This window comes from Panthera leo, chromosome B4, assembly GCF_018350215.1.
Source record: "Panthera leo isolate Ple1 chromosome B4, P.leo_Ple1_pat1.1, whole genome shotgun sequence".
Lineage (NCBI taxonomy): Eukaryota > Metazoa > Chordata > Mammalia > Carnivora > Felidae > Panthera > Panthera leo.
In genome coordinates, this window is record NC_056685.1 from 53,569,099 (window position 1) to 53,581,123 (window position 12,025).

At 35.2% G+C, this 12,025-nt stretch overlaps 1 protein-coding gene across 1 annotated transcript in view; it reads right to left on the reverse strand.

Moving 5' to 3' along the window:
• Positions 1-2,224: 2,224 nt before the first annotated feature.
• The window catches only part of SLCO1A2 (solute carrier organic anion transporter family member 1A2), a 55,730-nt gene continuing 45,929 nt past the window's right edge, over positions 2,225-12,025 (reverse strand). The window contains exon 15 of the mRNA XM_042948444.1: positions 2,225-2,925. Within this exon, the coding sequence (XP_042804378.1) occupies positions 2,706-2,925 (220 nt within the window). The 3' untranslated portion in view covers positions 2,225-2,705. The remainder of the gene's footprint in view (positions 2,926-12,025) is intronic.

The window sequence follows — 12,025 nt, forward strand, 5'->3', positions numbered from 1 at the left end:
ACAAAGCACTCCAACTACTTTCTCCAATTTTCTTTCCTCCACCAAGAAATGTCAAGAGAGAACCCTATGCTCTCAGGGTAAAATGCCGTCTGCCAGGAGGAGATAAGAATGAGCCCAAAGCACTGGGTCCAAAACCATGTCTCTTTTTTTCTAGGTAGTCAAATTTGTTGGCATATATTTTTCATACTATTCTCTTATAATTGTTTGTATTTCTGTGGTGTTGGTTGTTATTTCTACTCTCTCATTTGTGATTTTATTTATTTGGGTCCTTTGTCTTTTTTGTTTGATAAATATGGCTGAAAGTTTATCAATTTTATTATTTTTTTTTCAGAGAGAACCAGTTTCTGATTTCATTGATCTGTTCTATTGTTGGGTTTTTTTGTTGTTTTCTCTTTGCTTGTCTTTTGTTGTTTTTTGTTTTTTATATTGTTTGTTTTAGTTTCTACATCATTAATTTCTGCTCTAATCTTTATTATTTCCTTTCTTCTGCTGGCTTTAGGGTTCATTTGTTGTTCTTTTTCTAGCTCCTTTAGATATAAGGCTAGGTTGTTTATTTGAGATTTTTCTTGCTTCTTGAGATAGGCCTATACTGCTCTTTACTTTTTAGAGTGCTTTTGCCTCATCCCAAAGGTTTTGGAGTGTTATCTTTTCATTTTCATTTGTTTCCATGTATTGTTTTACCTTTATTATTTGACTTCCTGGTTGACCCACTTGTTGTTTAGTAGCTTGTTGTTTAGCCTCAATGTACTTGTGGTCTTTCCAAGGTTTTTTTTTTTTTTTTTTTTTTTTTGTGGTTGACTTCTAGTTTCATAGCTTGCGGTCAGAAAATGTGCATGGTTTGATTTCAATTCTTTACAAAAATTTTTAAGGCCTGTTTTGTGGCCTAATATAAGTTATATTCTCAGAATGTTCCATGTGCACTTGAAAACAATGTGGATTCTGCTCTTTTAGGAGGAAATGTTCTGAATATATCTTTTAAGTCAATCTGCTCTAGTATGTCATTCAAAGCCATTGTTTCTTTGTTGATTTTCTGTTTAGATGTTCTGTCCATTGATGTCAGTGGAACGTTATAAAATTCCCTTCTATAGTTACATAGATAATTGGATAGAATATACGTGGCTACAGATTTTTCTCATTCAGCCTGTTGAATATACCATGCCATTCCCTTCTGGCTTACCAAGTTTCTGTTGAGAAATATCCAGGTATCCTATGAGTCTTCCCTTGTAAGTTAAAGACTTCTTTTTTCTTGCTTCTTTTAAGAGTGTTTCTTTATCACTATATTTTGCAAATTTAATTATAATATGTCTTATTGTTGGCCTGCTTTTGTTGATTTTTGTGGGACTTCTCTGTGCCTCCTGGATCTGGATATCTGTTTTCTTCCCAAGATTAGGAAAGTTTTAAGCTATTACTTCTTCAAATAAAATTTCTGTCCCCCTTTACTCTTTCCTCTTCTTCTGAAACTTCTATAATATGAATGGTAATAAATTTGATGGAGCCACTGAGTTCTTTAAGTCTATTCTTGGGTTGTATAATTCTTTCTTTTGTTCACTTTCATTATTTTCCATTATTTTGTCTTCTAGGCCACTAATTCATCCCTCTGCTTCTTCCAGCCTGCTGTTCATTAGATCAAGCCTGCTTCCAATATCATTTATTGATTCTTCATCTCTGATTGATACTTTTTTTTAACTCTTTCATCTCTTTTGTAAGGCTCTCACTGATGTTTTCTTTTCTCAAGCCCAGGGGCTATCCTTATGATCATTGCTTTAAGTTCTCCATTAGGAAGGTTATTTATATTTGTTTTGCTTAGCTCTCTGGCTGTGGCCTTAGCTTGTTTTCTTTATTTGTGATAAATCCCTCTGTCTTCTGGGAAAATGTTCCTCTGACAATATCTGACACTATAACTTTTAAGGATTATTTTTTTCTAATATTATACTTTCATCCTTTGACACAGATACTTGTTTTTCAGAGAGAATTTAGTCACCAGGTTTGAACTGCTAAAAAAAAATTCCAACAATCTTTGTTACATGATTTTTAATAAACTGACTCAGTTTTTCAGTATTCTGAACAAAATGAGCAAATATATTACTTGAGTAATAAAGCAGAAAACAAATTGATAGTAGGTGATGGCATAGTAATGAGTAATCTATTTTTAAAACAATCATGTCTGGAATGAATAGGAAAAGTTAAAGAACAGTTAAAGAAAAGAAAACTTCTTTAAGGAAAAGTTAAATAATTAGAAGACATCAGCTTCTTTCACATAAAAATGATGAACTTGAATAAAGTATTTAAATAGTCATGTAAGCAGGATAAGAATTTCAGTCTCTAACCCCAATAACAAAGCAGAAATTCAATGAAATTAAACAGATTTTCCTAATAGGAAATTTTTAAGATCAATTGGAAAAGGAGATGTGGGATATATACCCTTATTTCACATGAGTTAAAAGAGAAATTGCTATTTTAACATAAAAAATAAAACTGGGTCTAATATCCTGTTTTGAAGGTTGTTATAAATGTCCTCTGAGGAAAATTTCAAGTGCCGTGGATTCCTCAGAAATACCATCAGTGAACATTTTTTTATCTTGGGTAAAAAAAAAATTGAGGTTCATAAAGATAAGAAAAAGTTACGCACTTACCCCTATTGATTTTAAAAGCAGTTCGGTTATAAGTGTAGTCCACAACTCTGGGAAGCATGATATAATAGGGCATTACAATTTAGTTTTCAACTCATTATCATTCAAAACTTTGGAATTTTGGTCCATATCTTTACACTCATTTTCCTTCTTTCTAGTTTTTGCCTCTGTAAGTATAGTTCCTGAAGAGGCATTTTCACCAGGTAGATGACGATTCTTCAAAATATTTAGGATTAAAAAGGCTGGGATGTAGCTTAATCCTCTTAGAGCTGCTGGCAAACCAAGGTAGATGTATCTATAAAAAAATGTTTTTAAATATTGAGCTTACATAGTGTGGTGAGTACAAGCTAGTTTTGAGTATCTTTAATTATTAATATTTCATTCCCATGAGGACAATCGCAGCTGTTTTGCATGTCAATCTTATATAAGCAACTTTGCTGAACTCACTTATTAATTGTTTGTTAAATTTTTTTTTGCAAATTTTCATCTAGAAAATTCACACTTATTTTCTTTTCTTATCTTTGGGTTTTTTTAAATCTTTTTACAACAAATTGAACCTCTGGTTTGAATGCAATACTGATAATGGCAGCAGTTGTATTCTAGTATTTAATAAGAATGCTTCCAAAGAATAACCATCAATTGTATTATATTATATATTCTGTGGGGGTCTTTTTCATGGCTTTTTAAAAAAGGTTTATTTATTTTAAGAGAGGGAGAGAGGTAGAGAGAGAACCGCAAGCAGGCTCCATGCTCAGTATGAAGCCTGACACGGTGTTCAATCTCACAACTATGAAATCATGACCCGAGCCAAAATCAAGAGTTGGACACTTAAACAGCTGAGGCACCCAGGCGCCCCTGGATGATTTTACTCAGATTAAGAAAGTTCCTCTTCTATTCTGAATTTGCTCAGAGTTTCAATTATGAATGCATAAAGTATCACCAGATTATTTTTGTTCCTATAGTTAGCAGAACATCAAAGATTTTGCCCCCTTAATTGTGTTAATAGAGTATATTAGGTTAATAGATTTTTCTAATGTTGAACCATCCTTGCATGACTAAACTCTATCAGTGAGGCTTTATACATTATTACATTTGATTTATTATTTTTTAGAATTTTTGCATGTGTATTTATAAGTTAAGCCAGCCTATACTTTTTTCCTTATGCTGAACTTGTCCAATCTGAATATCAAGACTGGACACTTGTATTGTTTAACTTTTTTTCTGTTATCAACAATACTTCAGTAAATCTCCTTTTACATGTCTCCCTGTGTATGTTAGCAAGATTTTCTCTAAAATGTCTCAGGGTCTTAGAGTACCCAACTCAGCAATTGTCCAGACGTTTTCTTCAATAGTTTTTATTTACTACCAACATTCTTTATAGTCTATAGTGTCTTCTGTCATAAAGAAAATTTTTAGATTTATATTTAGTGATATTGGCTCATTTCTTGCTCTTTGGTTTGTGTGTGTTTTTTTTTCAACTCAAACCCAAAGCAATAAGGATCAGAGATATGTGGCTGTGTTGTTGCTGTAAACAACCAATCTACTATTGGTTTAATTGTTATTTCTTTGTAAGTCACCTATTTATTTCTCTGGTAATTTTTATATTCATTTTTCTTTATCTTGAATGTTTATAATTTTACTCTGATATGCTCATTTATATATTTTTTGACTATGCCTTTAAAATGTAAGCTGAAAACTATAGAAAGCTTATGAAGGAAATTGAAGAAGATATAAAGAAATGGAAAGACATTCCCTGCTCATGGATTGGAAGAATAAATATTGTCAAAATGTCAATACTACCCAAAGCTATCTACATATTCAATGCAATCCCAATCAAAATTGCACCAGCATTCTTCTTGAAACTAGAACAAGCAATCCTAAAATTCATATGGAACCACAAAAGGCCCCGGATAGCGAAAGTAATTTTGAAGAAGAAGACCAAAGCAGGAGGCATCACAATCCCAGACTTTAGTCTCTACTACAAAACTGTCATCATCAAGACAGCATGGTATTGACACAAAAACAGACACATAGACCAATGGAATAGAATAGAAACCCCAGAACTAGACCCACAAACGTATGGCCAACTAATCTTTGACAAAGCAGGAAAGAACATCCAATGGAAAAAAGACAGTCTCTTTAACAAATGGTGCTGGGAGAACTGGACAGCAACATGCAGAAAGTTGAAACTAGACCACTTTCTCACACCATTCACAAAAATAAACTCAAAATGGATAAAGGACCTGAATGTGAGACAGGAAACCATCAAAACCCTAGAGGAGAAAGCAGGAAAAGACCTCTCTGACCTTAGCCGTAGCCATCTCTTACTCGACACATCCCCAAAGGCAAGGGAATTAAAAGCAAAAGTGAATTACTGGGACCTTATGAAGATAAAAAGCTTCTGCACAGCAAAGGAAACAACCAACAAAACTAAAAGGCAACCAACGGAATGGGAAAAGATATTTGCAAATGACATATCAGACATATCCAAAATCTATAAAGAGCTCACCAAACTCCACACCCAAAAAACAAATAACCCAGTGAAGAAATGGGCAGAACACATGAATAGACACTTCTCTAAAGAAGACATCCGGATGGCCAACAGGCACATGAAAAGATGTTCAACGTCGCTCCTTATCAGGGAAATACAAATCAAAACCACACTCAGATATTACCTCACGCCAGTCCGAGTGGCCAAAATGAACAAATCAGGAGACTATACATGCTGGAGAGGATGTGGAGAAACGGGAACCCTCTTGCACTGTTGATGGGAATGCAAATTGGTGCAGCCGCTCTGGAAAGCAGTGTGGAGGTTCCTCAGAAAATTAAAAATAGACCTACCCTATGACCCAGCAATAGCACTGCTAGGAATTTATCCAAGGGATACAGGAGTACTGATGCAGAGGGGCACTTGTACCTCAATGTTTATAGCAGCACTCTCAACAATAGCCAAATTATGGAAAGAGCCTAAATGTCCATCAACTGATGAATGGATAAAGAAATTGTGGTTTATATACACAATGGAATACTACGTGGCAATGAAAAAGAATGAAATATGGCCTTTTGTCGCAACGTGGATGGAACTAGAGAGTGTGATGCTAAGTGAAATAAGCCATACAGAGAAAGACAGATACCATATGGTTTCACTCTTATGTAGATCCTGAGAAACTTAACAGAAACCCATGGGGGAGGGGAAGAAAAAAAAAAAAAAAGAGGTTAGAGTGGGAGAGAACCAAAGCATAAGAGACTGTTAAAAACTGAAAACAAACTGAGGGTTGATGGGGGGTGGGAGGGAGGGGAGGGTGGGTGATGGGTATTGAGGAGGGCACCTTTTGGGATGAGCACTGGGTGTTGTATGGAAACCAATTTGACAATAAATTTCATATATTAAAAAATAAATAAATAAATATAAAAAAAAGTATTTTGAAGTGAAAATTCATGCCTCAAATTGTAGAACATTCTAAGCCATTAATTTTTTTAAATTCATATCTGCCATTTCCTCTATTCTTTTTCTAGAAATTTTTTTTGAGGTGTATGTTTTAATTGTTAACTGGTCTTTAATATTACATAGGTGTTTATTTTTGTTGAATCAGTTCACATTGTTGATCTACATTCTAGATAAATTCTTCCGTACTCTCTTCCAGTTCACCAATTCTCAACTGTATTGCCTTCAAATTTATTATATACTTAGGATTCCTTTTATTATCTCAATAACATGCATTTAATCTATAATGTTTCTGAGTTCTTAATATTCTTATTTCTGCTTGATTTTTCCTATCATTTCTTGTTAACTTTTAATGGATATTATGCCATTTATTAATTTTAATCCTATTGAGCTGGTTAAGCATACTTATTTTAAAGTTTTTGTCAAACTCCTACATTATATGAAATTTAATCAGGAACGAAGTCATGTTTCTTTGGGAATTTATATGCTTATCTTTTTTACCATTAGATTTGTTCATTTTTTTTTTCAGAATTTTTAATTTTTTTTAAATTTACATCCAAGTTATTTAGCATATAGTGCAACAATGATTTCAGGAGTAGATTCCTTAATGCCCCTTACCCATTTATCCCATCCCCCCTCTCACAACCCCTCCAGTAACCCTCTGTTTGTTCTCCATATTTAAAAGTCCCTTCTGTTTTGTCCCCCTCCCTGTTTTATATTATATGTTTCCCTTCCCTTATGTTAATCTGTTTCGTCTCATAAAGTCTTCATATGAGTGAAGTCATATGATATTTGTCTTTCTCTGACTGATCAATTTCACTTTGCATAAGTGTTGCAAATGGCAACAGTAGTTGCAAATGATAAGATTTCATTCTTTTTGACTGCCTAGTAATACTCCATTGTATATATCTACCACCACTTCTTTATCCATTCATCCATCGATGGGCATTTGGGCTCTTTCCATACTTTGGCTATTGTTGGTAGTGCTGCTATAAATATTGGGGTGCATATGTCCCTTTGAAACAGCACACCTGTATCCTTTGGATAAATACCTAGTAGTGCAATTGCTGGGTCGTAGGGTAGTCCTATTTTTAATTTTTTGAGGAAACTCCATGCTGTTTTCCAGGGTGGCTGCCCCAGCTTGCATTCCCACCAACAATGCAAAAAAGATCCTCTTTTCCGCATCCTTGACAGCATCTATTGTTGCCTGAGTTGTTCATGTTAGCCATTCTGACAGGTGTCAGGTGGTATCTCATTGTGGTTTTGATTTGTATTTACCTGATGATGAATGATGTTGAGCATTTTTTCATATGTTTGTTGGCCAACTGGATGTCTTCTTTGGAGAAGTGTCTATTCATGTCTTTTGTCCATTTCTTTACTGGATTATTTGTTTTGTGGGTGTTGAGTTTGATAAGTTCTTTATAGATTTTGGATACTAACCCTTTATCTGATATGTCATTTGCAAATATCTTCTCCCATTCTGTCGGTTGCCTTTTAGTTTTGCTGATTGTTTCCTTCACTGTGCAGAAGCTTTTTATTTTGATGAGGTCCCAATAGTTCATTTTTGCTTTTGTTTCCCTTGCCTCCGGAGACGTATTGAGTAAGAAGTTGCTGCGGCCAAGATCAAAGAGGTTTTTGCCTGCTTTCTCCTCAAGGATTGAGGCTTCCTGTCTTATATTGAAGTCTTTCTTCCATTTTGAGTTTATTTTTGTGTATGGTGTAAGAATGTGGTCTGGGTTCATTCTTCTGCATGTAGCTGTTCAGTTTTCCTAGTACCACTTGCTGAAGAGACTGTCTTTATTCCATTGGATATTCTTTCCTGCTTTGTCAAAGATCAGTTGGCCATACATTTGTGGGTCCATTTCTGGGTTCTCTATTCCATTCCATTGACCTGAGTGTCTGCTCTTATGCCAGTACCATACTGTCTTGATTATTACAGCTTTGTAGTATAGCTTAAAGTCTGAGATTGTGATGCCTCCTGCTTTGGTTTTCTTTTTCAAGATTGCTTTGGCTATTCGGGGTCTTTTCTGGTTCCATAAAATTTTAGGATTATTTCTTCTAGCTCTGTGAAGAATGCTGGTGTTACTTTGGTAGGGATTGCCTTGAATATGTAGATTGCTTTGGGTAGTATCAACATTTTAACAATATTTGTTCTTCCTACCCAGGAGCATGGAATTTTTTCAATTTTTTTTTGTATCTTCTTCAATTTATTTCCTAAGCTTTCTATAGCTTTCAGTGTATAGATTTTTCACCTCTTTGGTTAAATTTATTCCTAGGTATTTTATGGGTTCTGGTGCAAATGTAAATGGGATTGATTCCTTGATTTCTCTTTCTGTTGTTTCATTGTTGGTGAATAGGAATGCAACCGATTTCTGTGCATTGATTTTATATCCTACAACTGCTGAATTCATGAAACAGTTGTAGCAGTTTTTTGGTGGAATCTTTTGGGTTTTCCATATAGATTGTCATGTCATCTGTAAAAAGTTTGACCTCTTCCTGGACAATTTGTATGCATTTTATTTCTTTGTATTGTCTGATTGCAGAGGTTAAGACTTCCAATACTATGTTGAATAATAGTGGTAAGAGTGGACATCCCTGTCTCGTTATGGAAAGCGCTCAGTTTTTCCTCATTGAGGATGATATTAGCATTGGGTCGTTCATATATGGCATTTTATGATCTCGAGGTATGATCCTTCTATCCCTACTTTCTTGAGGGTTTTTATTAAGAAAGGATGCTGTTTTTGTCAAATGCTTTCTCTGCATCTATTGAGAGGATCTTATGGTTCTTGTCCTTTCTTTTGTTGATGTGATGAATCACGTTAATTGTTTTGTGGATATTGAACCAGCCCTCTATCCCAGGTATAAATCCCACTTAGTCATGGTGAATAATTTTTTTTAATGTATTGTTGGATCTGGTTGGCTAATATTTTGTTAAGGATTTTTGCACCCATGTTCATCAGGGAAATTGGTCTATAGTTCTCCTTTTTAGTGGGGTCTCTGTCTGGTTTTGGATTCAAGGTAATGCTGGTTTCATAGAAAGAGTTTGGAAGTTTTCCTTCCATTTCTATTTTTTGGAACAGCTTCAAAGGAATAGGCATTAATTCTTCCTTAAATGTTTGGTTGATTTCCCCTGGAAAACAATCTGGCCCTGGACTCTTGTTTTTTTGGGAGATTTTTGATTACTAATTCAATTTCTTTACTGGTTATGGGTTTGCTCAAATTTTCTATTTCTTCCTGTTTCAGTTTTGGTAGTGTATATGTTTCTAGGAATTTGTCCAATTCTTCCAGATTTCCCTTTTTATTGGCATATAATTGCTCATAATATCCTCATTATTGTTTCTATTTCAGCTGTGTTTGTTGTGATCTCTCTTTTTTCATTCTTGATTTTATTTATTTGGGTCCTTTCCTTTTTCTTTTTGATCAAACTGACTAGTGGTTTATCAATTTTGTTAATTCTTTCAAAGAACCAGCTTCTGGTTTCATTGATCTGTTCTGCTGCATTTTGTTTTTGTTTTTGTTTTGATAGCATTAATTTCTGCTCTAATCTTTATTATTTCCTGTCTTCTGCTGTTTTGGGGTTTTATTTGCTGTTCTTTCTCCATCTCTTTAAGGCGTAATGTTAGGCTGTGTATCTGAGACCTTTCTTCCTTTTTAGGAAGGCCTGGATTGCTATATACTTTCCTCTTATGACCGCCTTTGCTGTGTCCCAGAGGTTTGGGGTTGTGGTGTTATCATTTTCATTGGTTTCCATATAATTTTTAATTTCCTCTTTAACTTCTTGGTTGGCCCATTCATTTTTAGTAGGATGTTCTTCAGTCTCCAAGTATTTGTTACCTTTCCAAATTTTTTCTTGTGGTCGATTTTGAGTTTCATGGTATTGTCGTCTGAAAACATGCACGGTATGATCTCGATATTTTTGTAGTTGCTGAGGGCTGATTTGTATCCCAATATGTGGCCTATTCTGGGGAACGTTCCATGTTCACTGGAGAAGAATGTATATTCTGCTGCTTTAGGATGAAATGTTCTGAATATATCTGTTAAGTCCATCTGGTCCAAGTGTAATTCAAAGAATTGTTTCCTTGTTGATTTTTTGATTAGATGATGTGTCCATTGCTGTGAGTGAGGTGTTGAAGTCTCCTACTATTATGGTATTACTACCAATGAGTTTCTTTATGTTTGTGATTGATTTATATATTTGGGTGCTTCTTCATTTGGCACATAAATGTTTACAGTTGTTAGGTCTTCTTGGTTGATAGACCCCTTAATTATGATATAATGCCCTTCCTCATCTCTTGATACAGTCTCTATTTTAAAGTCTAGATTGTCTGATATCAGTATGGCTACTCTGGCTTTTTTTGTTGACCATTAGTATGATATATTGTTCTCTGTCCCCTTCCTTTCAATCTGAAGGTGTTTTTAGGTCTAAAGTGGGTCTCTTGTAAATAGCATATAGATGGATCCTGTTTTCTTATCCATTCTGTTACCCTGTGTCTTTTGATTGGAGCATTTAGTCCATTGATGTTTAGAGTGAGTACTGAAAGATATGAATTTATTGCCATTATGCTGTTTGTAGAGTTGGAGTTTCTGGTGGTGTTCTCTGGTCCTTTCTAATATTTGTTGGTTTTGGTATGTATGTATGTATGTATGTATGTATGTATTTTTCATCTTTTCTCCCCTCAGAGAGCCCCCCTTAATATTTCTTGCAGGACTGGTTTAGTGGTCACAAACTCCTTTAATTTTTGTTTGTCTGGGAAACTTTTTATCTCTGCCTCTATTTTGTTTTTTTTTAATTTTTTTAAACGTTTATTCATTTTTGAGACAGAGAGAGACAGAGCATGAACGGGGGAGGGTCAGAGAGAGGGAGACACAGAATCTGAAACAGGCTTCAGGCTCTGAGCTGTCAGCACAGAGCCCGACGCGGGGCTCGAACTCACAGACTGCGAGATCATGACCTGAGCCGAAGTCGGCCGCTTAACCAACTGAGCCACCCAGGTGCCCCTCTCTGCCTCTATTTTGAATGACAGCCTAGCTGGATAAAGAATTCATGCCTGCATATTTTTCTGATTCAGCACATTGAATATATCCTGCCACTCCTTTCTGGCCTGCCAAGTTTCTGTGCATAGGTCTGCTGCACACCTGATCCGTCTTCCCTTGTAGGTTAGGGACTTTTTTTCCCTTGCTGCTTTCATGATTCTCTCCTTGCCTGTGTATTTTGTGAATTTGACTATGATATGCCTTATTGATGGTTAGTTTTTGTTGAATCTAATGGGAGTCCTCTGTGCTTCCTGGATTTTGATGTCTCTGTCTTTCCCCAGGGTAGGAAAGTTTTCCACTATGATTTGCTCACATAACCTTTCTACCCCTTTTTCTCTCTCTTCATCTCTGGGACCACTATGATTCTGATGTTCTTCCTTCTTAATGAGTCACTGATTTCTCTAATTCTTAAATCGTGCTCTTTTGTCTTAATCTCCCTCTTTTTTTTTCTGCTTCATTATTCTCCATAAGTTTGTCCTGTATCGCTGATTCTCTGTCCTCCCTCATCCATCCTTGCCGCCACAGCATCCATTTGAGATTGCAGCTCAGTTATAGTATTTTTTATTTCATCCTGACTAGCTTACTTCTTTTATCTCTGCAGAAAGGGATTCTAATCTATTTTCCACTCCAGCTAGTCTTCTTATTATCGTGATTCTAAATTCTGGTTCAGACATCTTGCTTGTATCTGTGCCGGTTAAGTCCCTGGCTGTCATTTCTTCCTGCTCTTTCTTTTGGGGTGAATTCCTTCATTTAGTCAATTTGAAGGGAGAAAAGGAATTAATGAGGCAGAAAAAATTAAAATTAAAAAAGTATTAAGATTAAGACATTAAAAACAAACAACACACACACACACACACACACACACACACACACACATACAAATCGAATAAATGATGCTAGATCCTAAGTGTGTTTT